We start from the raw sequence: 20000 nt of genomic DNA, 5'->3' as shown, positions 1-20000 counted from the left end.
TTCTTGGTTATACATGAGCGGAAACCAAATGTTGGAAATAAAATGTAACGCAGTTTCGAACTGAAGCAAAAAATGTTTAGGTAGTTAAAACACACATGCCTAATATAACAATAGCTACGTTAAGCTGAGGAACAAAGAGATAAAAAGGGAGTAGGGGAAGTGAATGCACTAGAAATCACTGGTAAGGAAAGACGATGGGTCTTAAAGCTCTGTCCGGTTTTGTTAGATGGGTTTATTATTAAGAGTTGTTTTCGGTGTTGCGCTTATATTGGGTTCATCCGTTTTAACTGAGAATTCTCATCTCTAATCAAAAATACATCAGGTAAGAGTAGGCCAAATTTAATAAAATTCCCTGCTTATTTTTACACACAAATGGCAAAAATATGTATCTTTTTGTAGTAGAAATTAAAATGCTTAGGAGAGAGGAGACCAGAAGGATGTTTTCAGATATTAGAATTAAACTGTGGTGGGAGGGGGCTACGGTTACGGATACATATTTGCGTTTAGTAAAGAACATAAAAGGTTATATGTGAAAACTGTGAGAGGCGTGTTGGAGAGAATTTGGTAAGTGATGATGAATACATCAAGTGGATATATCAGGATATTTCGTTATTATTGCATAAAAACATTACTGATAAGTTGTGTGCAGGATATGTTTCAGACGATAAAGAGAGAACGGTGTATTCAGGATTGGTTTGAGATTTCTGTAGTTATATTTCTATCCTGTCGTTAATAATAAGTGTACTGATGGAGAGAGTGATGAAAAAGTATCCTTATAGATAAGATCCAGTGAGATATTAGGCAAAGTAGAGGTTGTGTAAATAGGTCAGAGTACACTAGTTTAATTACTAAGAAAAAAAGGAAGTACTATTCAATGTTGCATACTGGGTGCTAGATTGGGCATGTAAGAAATGTTAGTCTACTGTTTATAGCAATGGAGAAGCATTGTAATTTAATGTAATAGATAGAGAGACAGGTAGACACACAAAGAAGTCAATAGAAATATATTGACCATAAATCTCCTTGTTCTATGTCTACATTTCTTAAATTATTATATATTATTAAAAGATGCAAAGAATATTAGAAATAGCCGAACACGTGTAAAATGACGAATGTTACATCACTCTTTGAGTAGCTATCTGTGTACATTAAACAACGGTAATGTTAAAAGAAAAGGTAATAGAACTGATATGTATTTTCAGATATAATTCCTCTATTTAACATTAACCCAATGAAATCTATTTCCAGAATGAATGAGATGAATTTCAAACTAATGGAAACCAAATTATGAAAGTAAAGTTATGTAAAGATTTTCCTCTAAATATAATGCAATTCTGTAATTATCCATAGTTTTTTTCAAAATATACTGAATCTCCATATCAGCACCAAAAGCGAGAAATTAGAGGAGGTCTACTCTACAGTGGAAAATGACACACATTGACACCGGTTCTGGTTTGATCACCAACTTCAGGATAGTTGACCATTTTAGAATACCAGCTGTTGTATGCTGGAGAACGTCAACACCTCATTGCAAATCTTCAGAATTCTATTGTTCTCACTAGGATATGCATACAATTGGAAGCTACTTCTGAACTTACCATTATCTAGGAAGCTAATTAAACCAATCTACACCACTGCTTAGTGACCATCCGGCGTAGGAATATATATATCCTGGTAAGATACTCCCCGATTACATACGAACTACATACTTCAATTTTATCTGGTGGTTTTGTTGAGGATTATTTCTTGAATTGTCTTGGTATCTGCTTTAGTGACATGCAGGTGTGGCAACCATCTATGTTACGACTGATGGCCTTGTCTATATCCAGTGCATAGACCCCCACATTAAAAATCTGCTTTAAGTGGTGTTTACTGGCATCGTGAAGTTGTAAGTGTAGAGCGACTAAAAGTCCGTCTAATACTCCTTAGGGAATGACGATTCTCTGTCTTGCTGGGCGCAAGGCTTCCTCCTGTGTAACTATGATTACCCCATCTGCCGGGGTTTATGAGAGTTTACAATGTTGTAAATATCTTTTAATAGTGGTTAAAATGTTCTTCTTCTTAGAGCGAGTTCTGTCATCGCGTAATAGTCTATACACTTGTTCTATATCCGAACAATCTTGTTGAGTCTGGATCCATGCGTTACGAGTCATGTATGGGATCGGACAATGACAAGCTAATATATCTTTTACGGTGATTTCTCTAATTACTGATGTCTCCAGGGCGTTGATAAATTTACAAATTTGGCATTTTTCCTTGCAATGAATAGCGTTCCGGCTAGCATAACCCGATATATTATTTTTTCTTGGCACATGGGATAATTTAACAGAATATCGAGAGATAACGCACAGGAACGTTGTGAATCTCGAGCTTGCAGAGAATGCACCACGTTGGAGTTCCCTATATGCTTGTACACAGGGGCGGTTATCTGTGAGCAGTTCAGTAACGTTTTCCGATTGAATTATATATTGACTGAAGTGCTTGGTAGCCAAAGCAATCCCCAGAGTTTCCAACTCACAGGCTAGCCAACCTGCTTGGTTAGATGTTTACGAGCGTTGAATAAATCTGCGAGATGAGCTTTGTCTCCTCTCAAGATGAAAACGGATGCTGCTAAGCCAGCAGAAGTCGCGGATGCGTCTATAATTATTTGTAGTTGGTCATCTTTTCTAGGTAAGGTAAGGATTTTTGCTTGCTTAAGATGTTCTTTTGCTTTGAAGAATGCTTCCTCCAGGTTTGACGTTCATCGGATTCTGTCATTCGATGAACATGTTGCGCAGACTTTATCCAGAGGTGCTAAAAAATCCGAATGCTTAGGTATGAATTTACTCAGGAACTTATAGGATCCTATGAATGAGCTCATGTTTTTTTATGGTTTCAGGGGAGGGTCACAGATAGCCAAAGTATTCAGACGATGGCTTATAGCGTTGAGCGTTCCCCTGATCCATTTCCAACCTAGGATTTATGTTGATGCCGGACAGCAAATGGTTTTTATGGGGACAATCTTAAATTATTCTCACGTAGTGTTAGTAACACTTCTTCCCATACACTTAAGCAACCTGCGTGCATTGGCGCCGACATATTGGTCATCGGCCAATTTTACGACCGACCCTTTAATCATCAAGTCGCCGAATACTTTGACATTGATTGTTCTAAAGCGAATTCGGAGCCTGTGAGACCCATTACCGCTCTCGGATAGATATATACTCCACGGAATGGTGTGCATATACCTACATATTTCATTGATGATTTGGCCAAGTGTATCTGAAAATATGCTTGTTTCAAATCACATTTGATGATGTATTTGAACTGAGCGATAAGCTTGAGGATATCGTCATCTTTAGGCATGAGATCAGGTTGCGGTTTGATATATTGGCCCAATTCGGTAAATGCCGTTACTAGTCGATGACCTCCTGAAGATTTCGCAACAAGGAATGAAGGACTTACATATTCTGCGGTAATGTTCATGTCCTCTAGTCGCACGAAGATACCTTGCTCATACAGTTCAGCAATTTTCGTTTGGAAGAGTTCTAGATTTGCTCGGTTGTACATAGGGATGCGCCCTTTTCTTTGTAGTGGTAGTGATGTACTCATTAATTCTCTGTTGAAATTTACCAGATTTTCCGTTGTAGCATCCTAGTGATGGTGAAAACACTTGGATGTACTTTTTATTTGTCTCGTGGAAGGTGGACTTTTCATATTGATTGAGGATGTTTGAGGGGTCCGCAGAAATTTCAGCTGATCTGTTCGATTTCTCAGTTGCCAGAATCAGTGGAGGTGGCTTTGACGTATCACGTGTGAAAGACATCTGAGTAATATAGCGTATCTGGCATATTTGTTCATGCCGCTTGATAAGTACAGGTGCGGTTAAATCGTTTGTGAGAGTTATTTTACATTGGCTCCAGTAATTATGGTTATCGGTGTTTCTGGGCTGCACCGAAATTGTTTCACTTCGGTATTCTGGTGGTATTGTTAAAGCTATACCTGAGACAGGTAATAAGCAGCTTTTACATGGGACGCGTAATATGGTTGCTGCTCTTACATAAAGCGCATCTTTTTATGCTTATGTATTTGAAATTTCAGCAATCTCCAAAGTATACACAATTTGTGTTTGCACGAAGATAAATATTATTCTGTCCATGAATGACATACCGCCCAAAATTGCACAATTTAAATCTTTTACCACAAGCCCATCGAAACGAAAGGAGTGTGTGTTGTGATTGGACATTTTCTGGAAACATTAAAGTGAACCTCACCTGTTATTTCCAAAGGCGAGACACCATTGCCATGTTGGATTTGTGGGTGGTAGGTAAGATATTCAGTTTGAGATGTCTTGTTTCACTCTTTCTAATTAGGTTACTTTCTGGTGTCTAATGTAATGTCCGCATCCTCTTTGTTTACTTCTACCTCCATACACGGTGACGATATGATGTCTATTATGTTGATGTTGTGACTCTCGGGTCTTGATTTGAATTATTATATTATCGGAACTATAACACTGTCTGCATCATATTCCTCAGTTTCTGATTGGATTTCGATATCTTCAATTTTAGATCGGAGGAATTCTCTGTCTGAGAGTTACATAAAAGGGCAGTTTTGGAAATAGTGGGTATCTGCTCCTGGTCTATTCGCAGCATCGCAGAGGCAACATTTAGGCCTTCTTCCCAGGCGACTTCTGATTTCTTGGATTCATCGGTCCTTTCCTTCTATAGCTGGAACTAGAGTATGATACGTTGCCCTCTCTATCACTTATCTCTTGTAATAGGGACAGTATTGCATCACCGATTCCCGTCCTGATAGAATATATTGCAGAATCTCTTAAGGTGATGGCAAATATTTGCTTAACAATGGAGGGTAGGTCTCGATGGATTGCATCAAGCCAAATCATCACCGTGATATTCTGTAAAATTGGAGTTAGACGTTCATCATTCTCTCGCTTTTCTCTGCAATGTTATATAGCTGAAGCTTTCATAATTAGACTATCATCAGTGAACGAGTAGCACGTTTCCCAGAGATACTCTCTTGTTTCAGTTACGGCACATTTGAAACTGAACATGTTCATGATATTCGTTCCGGACTTGCGATAATCATAGTACTGTCGGAGTCTGTCAAATATTCCGTCTATACTATGTGGCTCGTCTTTAATGAAGACACTACTAATAACTGGAGCATGCATGCTTCTGAAGCCAAGTAGCACTTTTAAGTTAATGGCCTTTTTTCTTGCTAAGAATTTTTTTTTTCATTGACTTCCTGTTCATCAGCAAGGAAGCCTCTATTCGGTGTGCCACTTGCTACACTACTCCAGATTTTGAGGTCCTCCAAATAACGTTCAAATGTATCTTCATTTGAGAGATGATAGATTAATTGTTCACAGAACGCGTCGACGGAACCTCTCGATTCTTATTCAGTCAGGATTCTCTGTTTAGTACTAAAGACAGATATTTTTGTTTAAATAGATTCATTGTTTTGGAGGAAAAACTTGTAAGATATATTTGTTTTCACTTAGTGCGTTGTTCCCATAAGTATTTTTTTTTTACTTCAGTAAAGGTCTATTTGGTCCGGTGCAGATTCTGTAGCAGCACGTTAATTGCAACAATAGATTAAAACAAACTAATGTGTGCAACGTAGATACGAGAATACACATAAATGTACTAATATAAAATTATTTCATGTGATTGTCGTGTTCCTGTAGCGCAGTAAAACGGTTTCAGAAAACTGGTTATATTGTCACTTTCAAAGAGAACTGTTGGTTTAAACCTGCATACAGTTACTTCTAAATTCGCAAGAAAAGGAACAAATTATTCTATTTTGAAGTAGAATAAAGTACATTCACATTTTATTCTTGGTGGCTATAATTCGAATATTTTATATCGTCTGTTCCTTCGTTACGACCATCATGTTGTTTTCTGATTTGAATATAATGTTTGTTTGCAACTTACTGCGTGGCTCTCGCAAGCAATTGATTTTTTTTACTGCGTGGTTGGCATAAGTGAATATATTTAGTATTTTGTTTTTTTTTTTTGGAGATGCGTATAATGTGTTTAACCCCTCGCGTTAAGCCATCTCCACTCGTAGTTAGAAACGACTTGTCGGAGTACGGTGTTCGTTTATTACTTTTCTTTCTTATCAGTTATTTTTTTGAAAATCGTCGTTTATGTAGCGACACGAAATCTTAAATTACGATGTGGTATTTGTCGTAATTCTTTCAGCGTACACGTTCCACTTTCCGACTTGTAATCCTCGTACTTTTAACATAATATTTCCGGGAAAACTTTTGCGTATACTTAGTCAATGAGTACGACTGTCCTCGTTTGTAGAACGTATTATCCTAAAAGGCTGAATTCTCTTGAATGTTTCCGGCTACCACCATATGTGTGGCTTTAAGGTGACTTTTCTGGGAAAGGCAGATGACAACAATAATCCCCGCGAGAAAACGATCCCGTCAGAGACAAAGCGCCGAATAGTTAGCAGACTTGAATAAAACACTGCTCGTAGGCTAATATGTTGTTCATATGTAACCTGAGAGCATTTCAACAGGATACATATTTCTACGCCGAATGGTCACTAAGCAGTGACGCTAAATAAACATCGCTAGGATATTTTTAGTAGTGTATCACCTTAATATTACTTTGACATTACGTCCTTCGGGGCAGCCGGTTTCACTCGTTTAGAAGTAATGACGCTTGCATCTAAACATAAACTACACACTTCATAGATAGTATAACAGACTAATTCCGAATGTGCTTAAATGTGATTTTTTACGTCTCTATAAAAGAGTAAAAATACAGCGACATCAATGAACGTTTAATCTTCCTGCCAGTAAATTTAGATAATTGAAATATAAAACGTGCGTTTGTTCGCCAATCTCATGATTTTTACATGGTTTATTGATATTGTGTGGATAGACTGCGTTCAACCAAACGCGAGTTAGCTTCTGGCTGCCCATTAAATAGTATTTACGGATGGACAAGTACAGTTGATGTTTGAGAACAAATAAAGTGCGAAATGTTCAGTTACATAAATAAAAATATGCGTAGAACGTTAGTGTTTGCTACAAAATGTTATAGGTCGAGCAAATGTGTAGAAAGAAAACAATATTTAAGTATAACATATATCAGAATTTTACATATCTAGAGGAATCGGTTGTGGTTTCCGAGGATCTTCATATTACAAAACGGATTAAGTGTCTATTATTAAACGATAGCTTATAGATATTTATATAATAACCCTCATTACACGCAAGACAAAAATATGAGTATTTCCTTAAGATTTTATCAAGTAATGCGATCAATTTAACATATTTGATAAAATAAATTCTACTTTTCAGAATCTGGAGAGGCGTAAGTTTTCCTCAAGATTCCAGATTTCTAAAAAGACAAGAATGAATATCTGAGGTTACAATGGCATTGCATTTTATGTAACTTAGTCAAACATTTTAGTTCTGATGGAAAAGATAAGGACACGAAATGTCCAAGTATGAAGAGCATTTGCTATCTATCGATGTTTTCCTTATTAAATCGACGAATACATTTACTTATCAACCAGTATACGCTTCTTTAGTCCAATCTTCTACATGTATATATTATGTGTATTTATACAGATTTTATGTGTATACATATATATAAAGCTGAACGTCTGTGTGCGTCTGTCTGGTCACGGATAGACTCCTATATGGTTTACTATTATAGAAAACTGATCACATATGACATAAGATTATCGAGACAAAGAAATAGGTATGATTGATCTGGCATAATTATGATTCATTAAAATTGTTGGGTCTGCGTACGCGCCTGGTCCAAAAAGCATGGAAAAAAAACGTTTACAAGTGTTTTTGATATAGATGTATATAATACTTTGAGAAGTATGTTTTAACTTAAATAGGGATGATATAATAAACTTGTGGGGCCTGCGTTCGCGTCTAGCCTCCATAGAATTGAAATAGGCACACACTTTAATAAAGACTTTTCATATCTATCTGCGAAAGTATATTTGATAATTATGTTTCAGTTTGAAGAAATATGGTATAATAAAATTATGGGGTGTTCGTTCGCACCTGACCTCCATAGAATGGAAATATGTTACAAAGTTTAACAAGTTTTTTTTTTAATATAGATCCACAGAATATTGTGATAAGTGTTTCAGTGTGAACAAGTATGGTATAATAAATTATGGGGTTGTCTATTTTATTTTTACTTTCACCATATTTTGTTTTGGTGTTGATACCCCCAAATCCGAAGCTATCTCTTTACAACCCTTCCTTTTCATAACCTATCCTAGTTTCATAAATCAGAGTTCATTTTCTGTAGGCTGTATTTGAACCCAGTCACCGACGCGTAGTTTTACTAGTGTATATATATATATATATATATATATATATATATATATATATATATATATATATATAGCCAGTAGAGTTTAGTTTCCTAGAAGTACATCCAATGAAACAACATGTGTCTACCAAAGAGTGCTCAATGAGTGAACAGAGCAGGTATATTAAATTTATTTATACAAACATTAATGGCTACATATGTGCATACATGTTTCTGTAATCACCCGCGTTGGGAGACTACGTCTTCAGGCCAAGAATTACCGTCGAAAACTGATATTTCAATCTAAAAACATTTTCCTATTTCGTTTGTAAAGTTAGAATGTAACCTGGGTGGGAGTCATAACTCAGTGAGAAGACGAGTGAGGTCTTTGAAGATAATAAAACATCTTCAATTCCCTTTCTCTCTATCTATCCCACCTTTTGGTATTTATGGCATAAGGCACTTGACAATTTAGTATTTTTGTCTTACAGTCTGTAAATTAAAAATATTTGTTATGGTCACCGAGTACTGACCGGTGTTTTTCAATCAACACCCATCCACACATATACAGACACACACACAACACACACAGACACACAAACACACACACACACGTTAATACAGAAATTCAGAAGCCAATATATGTTGTTCGTTTTATTTTACTCACACACACGCACTGAAACTAGGCAATAACTATAACTACGCAAGAATAAAATTAAGATTAAAATACGGTAAATAAAACAAAATAATAAAAATGAAAGATAAAAATAAAAACAAATAAACAGAATAAGAATAAACATAAAGCCTCGAATGTTATCTAAACTCCACATGTACATATATATATATTAATATACTTATAAACGCCTACACCCTGCTACACCCGTGTGTATATATATATATATATATATATATATATATATATATATATATATATATATATACATATAGACATACATATAATGGTCATATACAGTTATGACATGTTTACATCCATACCTACATACGTAGTAATATCCTATTAGTAAAATTCTAAAACCCGTGGACCCCAACTGGATTCACGTCCTCATAAATCAACCTATATATATATATATATATATATATATATATACACGCACTTACATATACATATATATACATATATACATACAAACACACGTACACACATTTATATATAAGTACAAATACATATATACACATATACACATACACAACCGCGCACCAGCATACACACAATGCATACGCATTCAGATCATCCGCAGGTGCAGACAACAGCCCATATCTACTCGTGTCTCCACATCTCCACAGACGTTTACAAGACACATACACCTATATATATACCAAGACAGACCACCGCATACACCCACATACACACACACACACGCGCAGGTACACACAGAACCCGGTCACTCATAACGCAGGAAAACACAGCAATACATGTGCAAATGCAAATACCTTTTTCAATAATAATAAGGTGCCTTTTTTTAACCTCAGTAGCGTGGTAACCCTTCTATATATGAAATAGCATGCCACTACATTCACACGGGTGTATATATACATACATAACATATATGCAAAAACATTCAGACACCCATACATACTTGTAATATACATTGCTACAACTATCATATACGAGACAGTCACTTATAATAGTACAGAAATATATATACATATATACATACATACACATATACATACACACACATATACATACAAACATAGACGCATACATAAATACACTTATACATACTTACTTACACAAAATTCAGACATATATATGTGTACCCTGCCACCAAATAATACATCTAAAGTAGAAATAGACATGGATTTACTTACTACATATATATCCTTTTCTATCCAACTCCACACGCATAGTTATATTACACGGCCCCACCCGCTTGTTACCTTTTCCCACGTTGTATGTTTTTTACTACGTAAAAAATTATAGTGAATTCCGCTTGAAGTTCATAGGCCTATCTTCATATTAAGCAAGCATCTTTCGATGGTTAGGCAGATATACATAAGATGTATAACGATACAATAATAATATATACTAACATATGACAGAAATTAGAGTATTTAGGGTATACAAACTAAGTATAGAAGCTTATATGCTGTAGTACTTACCTTAATCTTTATTCATTGACCCTTATTTCTTTATTCCCTTTTCCTTCATTCACCTTTCATTCCTTACTTTCTTTCATCTATTTATTCATTTAACCTTTTTCTTTTTAATATTAAATTAATCTTCCTACCCAAGTATATAAAGATCATATATCCATACATGCATACACCCAAAAATATCCATATGCATACATTCCGAGGTTTACCCAAAACAATCGATTACTCATTTGGTTCAAATATACTTTCATACAGGTATTTATTTAGGTTAGTAATATAACTGCTTGATGAAGTAGAATATAAAGCGACTTATGCAATTCATACGGGTAGGATCATAGTTGCTACCTCACTTATCCTATTTGGGGGGTTATTTGATGGGGGTTAATTGTACCCATAGTTGTTCTGGTCAACTAATATAGAGTTCTTTAAGTGCGTGTATTCTGAAATGTTAGCAGGATATAGCAGTTTATTGTTTAATATTTAATAATTTATCCCTATCTTTAAACCTAGTTATCTCAAGTTTTTCTGATAAGCATAATGGACATGGTGAGTTCAATGAGTGGCAAGTATTGGCCCTTCTAATAATCTTCCATTCTATATTAGGTGTTTTATTTTCTCTAACTAATTTCCAGTAATATAACGATAAGGAAGTGCCCTTTTCATATGTTTGATTACTCATCGAGCGTGTATGTCCATAGAATCTATTTGTCGTCCCTTGGATTCTCTACCGGGAATATCCCAGCTTGGTATACCACTGATGAGGTCAGACATTCATTTTTTATTGGGCATTCTCCAGGCTTTTTGCAGTTACATTTATTCACAGCCGTGTTTGCACTAGTATTTACACCTTCTCTATTAGTCATCCTTAATATTCTTCCATTATGTTTTTTTTATAATCCTTTCTAAGTTATCACTACGGCTATAAATTAATTTTAATGTATTTTTATTAAACATTTTATGTAATATATTATTTAATGGGAAATGCTTGTTTATAAGTTGTAAAAATTTTGTACCAAGTTTTGTTTTCAACATAATATTAAAGGGGGGTGTGAACCAAATAATTTTCCTACTACGATTTCTAGATCCATTTGTTCTAGTGTTAGTTACTTTATATTTTATCTCTATGTCTTTATACCCACTATTTTTTAGTGCTGTATTATAAATAGCCTTGCAATCATTGAAAGTTACTTCATCAGATGAATTGTTACTTATTCTACTTTCAATAGATAAAGGTATATGTTTAATAATGGATGGTGGATGATTAGACTGTGGGTGGATATAAATAGGAGTATCGTTATTCTTCATATATGGTTTATAAATATTTGAACCAAGATCTAAAGTAACGTCATAATATATATATATATATATATATATATATATATATATATATATATATATATATATATACACACACTAGGTTGTAGCATATTTCCCGCAGTTTTTTTAAAATAAAATCCAAGCAAAAAGTAAATTCGTGTGGGACACAAGCATCAAGTTTTTTGTGTGAATCCCATCGACTTAGGGTCGCAAAATCACACTCATCTTTTCATCTAATTCTCTACATGTCTGATGACTATGTTTCTTCAAAAGAACGCTAGGTCGGTCTTCGTCTATCTTGATTGGTCTTCTGGAACGAGGAATGTCATTGAGGTCAAAATTACGGTGTTTAAGTCTGGTAAACCAAGCATTAACATTTCCCGCAACGGAAGCGTTTTCTCCATATACGGCTAGAATATACTTAGTAACTTTACTCGCTTTTGCCCCCGATTAAAGGCAAAAAAGCAGGTGTCGAAATATGACTCAAAGTTATCATGCATTTGACGGTTCTAAAAACAAGAAATTTACATGAGCAAATACCGATGATCATTATCCTTTAAACGGAATATGTGCTTTTCAATTGATGTATAAATTTTGGCCAAATATCTAAATATGTTTAAGAACAAAACAAATTATGAAACGGCTGGAACATCCAAAAACCTGATATGTTATATAGGCTCTAAGATGTCTAAAATGTAATATCCAGAATTCATCGTAAAAAATAGAACACAGCACAGATGTAGTACACTCTAATTGTTGGCGTTTGTTCAGCAACTTGTTCTACACACTTTATATATGTATCTTCTTAGTTTAAGCTCTGCTAACAGAGACAGGTTATTGGTTTTTGGAGCGAAGGTAAATGCGCTTGTCAACCACTTCTCAGACTATTGTAGCCGATGACTATTTTCGGGTCTGTGTTAAGATTTTTGCCCTATGATATCCACTTTTGTTCAAGCCGATAATAAAGTTTAAATCTGCATGAATTCCCAAAGCGGAAGATGCTTCATTGAGGACTTTTCTCTAAGTAAGCATCAACAACTGGATTAATTGCAAATAACATGCGTACTAACTGTACTTTCATCTTACCCCTAAGACGGACAAAGTTTAGTAGGTGCAGATGCTTCATGAGAGATTTCAATCTTCTTACCTTCACGAATTTCGGTGGAATTTTGACTTAGGAGTCATTTCACAGGAAAGATGTTTATGTCATTAATCAGTTCATTTATGAAGTGTGGAGAGTCGTGCATATTTGTGGTGAGAAATGGTGTGGTGTTCTTGATAGTTTTCCCGCTGACAATGGTGTTCGTTGGGTTTTAATAGTGCTCAACACCACTGCCAATTTTTTTGCAGCAGTCTTCGCTGATCTACCCTGTGATGGACTCGAGTTGTTCGATATTTTAGACAATTGGACCGAATACTTTCTTCATTGCCTCATACATGAACTGGTATTGCTAAACTCCGAAGCTTTCGGGATATCTACGTGACTTCTACTAGATGTCATTAGCGTAATTGTGGGAGTCTTCTAGACATATTTACGGCCTTCTTGCGTGTGCGTAAACAAGTATTTGCTTACTAGCTGTACATATCCGGCGTTGCAAAGTAAAGACATATAGCCGTGCGGATGATTTAGTCATACTATTTCAGACCCAAATATCCCAAGTAGTTAATTTTATTTTATTTCGGACTATTAGTCTCATCTTATCTTTTTATTGGTGCACAACGTTTCGGCCAACTTCCTCTGGCCTTCGTCAGGTGGTGACCGCGACGGATAGGAACTTCGAATCTCCTAACTGCATTCTCAGCCATCACTGCCATCCGTGGCTGAGAATGCAGTTAGGAGATTCGAAGTTCCTATCCGTCGCGGTTATCACCTGACGAAGGCCAGAGGAAGTTGGCCGAAACGTTGTGCACCAATAAAAAGATAAGATGAGACTAATAGTCCGAAATAAAATAAAATTAACATACAATGCTCATCTCAAAAATAAAAAAAAATCCAATAAGGAATAATATATATATATATATATATATATATATATATATATATATATCCCAAGTAGTTACACTATTTCTGATAGGCGATCATATTTTCAATCTTTCTAGCAAAATGTAGACTTTCATTTCTGAAATGTAAAAAGGAAAATGAAATCTCTTCGCTGTATAGAAATTTTACATTGGTGAAATGGACGCTTCTGTTTATAATAATAACTTATGTTGGTTGCACTAATAAATAAAAAATAAATTAAATTTAACTTAAATTAAAAATAAATGAAAAATAAATGAAAATCAACTTCATAAATTTTAAATAGAATATTTTTTTTAAATTCTATTACTACTTTACATTAAAAATTTCAAGTTAAATAAACTTATTTTTTAATATAATATGCAAATGAGATAATCCCTGAAAGGGGATTTCTTTTGAAAATATAGCATAAATAGAAATCATGCATTAATAAATATATATAAAGGTTCGTATTCATGATTAAACTTTATATAATAAAGCAGTGAATTTTTTGTCTATATTAACCAAATTGTGAATACACAAATACAATGACATAAATATAAATAATATATACATTCAATAAGTTATTCAAAATTGCCACAAATCATTAACCTCTATAAAACAGCTAACACTCTACGGAGCTTATGTAAATTTAAACATTTTAAAGTCAGATACCTATAATTAATTCATGTTTTAATATCGCTGCGTATTACGTGTTAAACCTATTGCATACCAAACAAATGATCAGAGACTCACACGTATTCCTCAGCAAAATATCAATTATCTTGTACTTAGATTAAAAATTAGTAATTTTAAAAGAAGTGGAATCTTTCAGAAATTATCAGTAACAACTTAAAAAAGTAAATTCATAAAAAATAAAAAGTACTACAATAGAAAATACTGAAACGTACCAGAGTATAAAAACGGCACTTAATTCGGAGCCCACGAATAAATTAAATCGGCATATAGCGCCGTATTATAATCCACTGTGTATTTTCGAGGAATTTACTTAAGTTCCGGATGATGTTTAGTATATTCATGCTATTCAATGCCATATATAATCACGCGCAGCAATAAAATATTAATTTGAATTCAGTGGTTACTTCTGTGATTTGGATTTTTTTTTATTGAAGTTAGTTAAATTTGTGTAAAGTTTTCTAGAGTATATACACACATAAGTATGTAAATATGTACGAATAAAAATCGATACGAAAAATACATAAATGTTTATATTTTTCTGTATTTATTTCCTATGTGTTAACATGTGGGAATACAAACATTTCCTTTGAAAAAAAGAAACAAGAATGTTTCTTTCAAAAGCACGAAAATGTCAACCGATCCTTTAGTCTTCCTCTGTGTGAATGATAGAAACGTGAGGGTAGTACATGTAGAATTATCATCAAGGGGGGCGCGTGTATAGCAAATAAGGTTAAGATATACTTGAATATGGCCCTTCCAATATTTTTGACTTTGAATTGTCAGCAATTTGTGTGACCTCTATTCAAAACCAAGCTCTTCATAAAACTTTGAATTGGACACCAACGCATCCCACGAACACCCTTGCATATGTTGACATGCATGCATATACCCCTGCATACTACCACATATACTTCTACACGTGCCCATACACAAAGGATACCCACAAGTTTATAGACGTTCGTACATATACACCGGAGATTGATATGCAGATGTAGGCGATACGCTAAGTTGAATCTTCTCACCAAAAGATTTGTTGTTCTAGATGCGAGACGGGGTGAAATGACACGTTGTTTATCTGAATTGTAATAATAATAGTTGTAATAATAATAATAATAATAATAATAATAATAATAATAATAACCATAATAATCCCGTATATCTTCAGAGAGGTACTATAGTATATAGGGTTTGTGAGGGGGAATGGGTAATGCACCCATGAAAACACCTGGGCATTTGTGTGCGCGCATATGCGTGCTCTGAAAATGGAATTAAATATATATTGAAAATTTAAATATGTGGAAGCTAAAACTAACTCCTAGTAGGGAATGCTAAGACGTTCTTCCACCGTGCATACTCACTCTGCCCTGTGGGAAAATGTCTTTGGTTTGTTTAGATTTTATAAATCATTTAGCGGTCCCAAATATTTATTGAGACCGGCGATGTGGGTGTTAGATCTCAAAATGAGTTTTTTTTGTTCATGTCTTCTTTTTCGTTGTGTCCAAACGTTGAAGGCTGTAAGTATGCATTTCATGTTGTTTATGCTGTTGTCTGGTAGGGTGTAGTGCATTGTTAGTTTGTGCTGTATTGATTTGTCTCTAATTGTTTGCTTGTGATTGTTGAATCGTAAGCGGAACTCAAGGCGTTTCCCCTCACGTAGTGCTCCTTTGTGCATGTATTATTATGTAGACTATATTGAGACTGTCGCAGGTGAGAGGGGGAGTTTGAGTTGAGTATTTGTGCTTTGAGGTGTAAATGTGTCGTTAGTATTAATGGGTTTTTACACTTTGCACATGGGTTTGTTGCATGGTTTGTTTCCTCTGGGTGCGAAAGTGTTGTATTTTTTATGATCTTAGTAATGACCGTAGATGCGGGAACTGCCTTCTTCCACCGAGTGGAAGTGTCTTACATATCGTGTTGAGGGTGGAGGTTATTCTTCATTTGTCTGAATACCTGTTTAAGGGGATTGTGAAGTTTGTCAGTCTTATTGTTGTAATCAAATACCATTGGTAATATTGAGGATGATATGTTGCGTTTGCATGCAAGTAAATTTAGCCTGCTTATATGTTCTGCTTTCCTAATTAATTCTTTAATTATTCTAAGGGGGTCATTTCTATGAAGGAAGTAGTTGGACATAAGCCCTACTTGTTTTTTGTACTCTGTCGGATCTGAGCAGATACTTTTTCCATGCAGGTACTGGCTGTATGTAATAGATTTTTGTTTATATTGATAGGGTGGTAACTATTAAAATAAATAACCATTGCAATCGTAACCATGTATATATTACATACATACATTGATGTTCATATCCTACATATAAGTTTATATTGTATTCACATTAAAATTAACCTTAAGCTACTGAATAATGTCCTGGATAAAAACTTTTATGTGCAGTGGTATACTCGTTAAAATAAGATTCAAACATTTGGGCTGTAAAAATAATGCCACTCTAGATTAACAGTTTATCAGTTAATTGTATAATTAGCATTTTGTAATATTCGAAATCAGCAAAATTCCGTTCAAGTTGATGACATTTATATAAATATACTACTTGACTAGACGCACTTAAATTGGATTAAAAACTGTTAAAAAATCCATCAACCATTGCTATTGACATAATGTATTATCAAAAATTCAAAATTGGTTGCAGTCGTAAGATTCACTACGGTGCTCAATGATAAACGTTATTCATTGAAAAAGTTTCGTAGAAATAATGTATATTAAAGAAAATGATGTTTCTAACATTTAATTGTATCAGTCGCAATATTATTTCGTTGTTGTATATCTAACTACACAGCATCCTTATTAAAATTTCAAGTTAGGGGATTGTGCACATTAGCGATACCCCCCCCCTAAAAAAATACGTTCTCACATGATATGTCAAAATGACCAAAAATTCCCAAAATTACGAAAAAATAACACGGTAGGAAATTATTATAAATAGTAGATTTTATCAAATTATCGAGTTTTATACGTTTGAACGTGAAAGTGCTGTGCGAGCAATGCACTTTGGCAGGCTGATTCATATCTCTTAACTGAAATTAAGAGTTTTAAAGACATCTACAAAATCGTATTTATATGTGATTTTTTGTTACCTATGTACAAAAGCACTTATTAGATGACATGTAAAACGTTTCTTATATTTTTACAGATTTTATGATTAAACAATCTATTATGAATTCCGGCCCATGCATCAAGTCGAAGCCAGCGATTTATTTACAGTTGCTATTTGTGGATTAAGATCCGTATTATATGTATGCCTGTTGTGACCGAGAATACTAACAGTTTACCTATAACTGTCGGTATCAAATTGCACTCATTTCCTGCTATATGTTATAGGCAACCGAAGAAGGTTTGAATCAAACAATGTCTTGAAAAGAGGATGTTTTCTGATCTCGGGGATATATTTTCAGAATTCATTAATTCACTAATTTTATATTGAAAAATCAACGCACCTGATCGCATTATTAAAACTTTATTGGGCGAATAAATTTTCATGGTGCGCTATTTTTCTTTCTATCCTACTAAGTCATTTATGTTCTGAACTAGTATCTTATTTTTCAAATTTCACGTATTATATTATTTGTCTGTAATTATTATATTTTTTTTTTCTGTTTAAAAATTGCTGTTAGCGTAGTGACATAGTTTTAGATTTTCGGGCACATACACGACATGAAACGCCGCCGAAATTTCACTATTATGTGTAACTAATATATAATCATGCATATTATGTTAGATAGAAAGATTCGAGCATGAAAATTATATCGTACAGATTTATCTAGAAAAATAAAAGGACTTGTAATAACTGGAAAAGAAAAGGAACATATTTTTTTTTACACAGTGATTACCACTTATTAAGGCCCGGAAGCCACTCAGGGATAAAGGTTATTGCAAGTACATTACGTTAGTGAGGAGATTTGATGAAGTGTTTACTTAAGGGGGCGGTTCATTAGGAATTTGTTCACATTGGACTTGAATACATCCTAGTTGTAGTCCGGAGGGAAGCAGGCAGACGGAACAGAGTTCCACAGGCGTGCAGTTCTAAGAAAGAAGATTTGTTCATGGAATCCGCGTTTTGATTTAGGCACAGATATAGAGTGGGGGAAATTTTTCACAGTGGATTCAGCTAGACGGGTGTTTTTCGTGAAAGATTGGCGAGGGGGGATCAGAGATTGGAGTTCATACGAGCATCTGCCATGGAAACAACGATAACACAAGGACAAGCTCGCAACGTCTCTTCTGTGGGAGAGAGGTTGCAGGGTAGAGAAAAAGGCATCCCCCACAAAGCCACGAAGTCTAGGTTGTACTCTGTCAAGGCAGGATAGGCTGTTTTTAGCAGCACCTGCCCAGATATGGCAACAGTATTCCATCCTTGGACGTACTTGGCTTTTATATAGATAGAGAATTGCATCAGTAGTGAGATATCTTCTGGAGCGGTAGAAGGATCCCACCATCTTTCCAGCGACCTTGGCAACAGACTTGATGCACGTGTTCAATTTCAGATCAGGAGTAAAGGTCAAACTCAGAAGCTTGTCAAAACACGGAGCCTTACCCAGACGAGAGACATCCATCACAATTGATGCCAGCTTGGGATCAGAGCGTTAATGATGTAAGGATAGGAGTTTGGTTTTGGATGCATTAAAGGTAACCATCCCCATCTTCGCCCACTGAACCACGCGCTATTCCAGTAAAATCATAATAAATGTAGAACTTAAAATATTGACGCATTAAGAATTGATTATATAATGTTAAATTGAATTTCAAAAATAAATTACTAATGCTGTAATGTTTTGAGTCATGAATTTATTATAGTTTTATAGAATATCCTGCCCGTTTCTTTCCCAGTTTTAACAACTAGTACTTTTACAAGTTTAATCTTAACCATATTACTTTTTAATGCTAGCAGTTTCTGTATATTATTCATAATTTTCCAGGCCTTGCTTTGGAATAAATATGATCATATTTCTTTTTTTGTGTGCGTGTTCAAAATAATCTAATAACCCCATTGGATTGTTTATTTAGAAATATTATGAAATTATTTTAAAAAAAATATTTATTAAATATTTTTCAAAGCAACAAATGAACTACAAAGTTCAATTAATAATCCAATAAATCTTTATAAAGAATGTTTTTTAAAGTAAAATAAAGAGTAGTAGTAGAAATTACCACTCCAATATATAAATATGCAAATATAGTAAAAATTTAGACATTTCAAACAAATATAATTAGATCAAGCTAATAAACTAGCATTGAAGAATCTATTTTCTTTATTAAAACATGAATAACATATATATATATATATATTCTTACATCATCAACGCTCTGATCCCCATCTGGCATCAATTGTGATGGATGGCTCTCGTCTGGGAGAGGCCCCGTGTTTTGACAAGCTTCTGGGTTTGACCTTTACTCCTGATCTGAAATGGAACACGTACATCAAGTATGTTGCCAAGGCCGCTGGAAAGATGGTGGGATCCTTCTATCGCTCCAGAAGATATCTCACATCTGATGAAATTCTCTATCTATATAAAAGCCAAGTACGTCAAAAGGTGGAGTACTGCTTC

The 20000-nt window shown here is 34.5% G+C and overlaps 2 protein-coding genes across 2 annotated transcripts in view; both read right to left on the bottom strand.

The window, feature by feature from the left end:
- LOC145283595 (uncharacterized) overlaps positions 1-20000 on the bottom strand; it is a 3312299-nt gene that overhangs the window by 2861288 nt on the left and 431011 nt on the right. The gene's annotated exons all lie outside the window — the stretch shown is intronic.
- On the bottom strand, positions 3118-3549 carry LOC145283881 (uncharacterized). Its single transcript, XM_080132988.1, has one exon. The coding sequence runs from the start codon at positions 3547-3549 to the stop codon at positions 3118-3120; it is 432 nt and encodes a 143-aa protein (XP_079989114.1).

Source organism: Euprymna scolopes, chromosome 8 (genome assembly GCF_053919585.1).
Source record: "Euprymna scolopes isolate OS-2025 chromosome 8, ASM5391958v1, whole genome shotgun sequence".
Classification (NCBI taxonomy): Eukaryota; Metazoa; Mollusca; class Cephalopoda; order Sepiida; family Sepiolidae; genus Euprymna; species Euprymna scolopes.
The sequence above is the reverse complement of the archived record's forward strand: the minus strand, read 5'-3'. Positions and strand labels throughout refer to the sequence as shown.

What these genes read in the sequence shown, in the direction of transcription:
- LOC145283881 (XM_080132988.1), bottom strand. Translation starts at nt 3,549, where the DNA reads ATGTACAACCGAGCAAATCTAGAACTCTTCCAAACGAAAATTGCTGAA.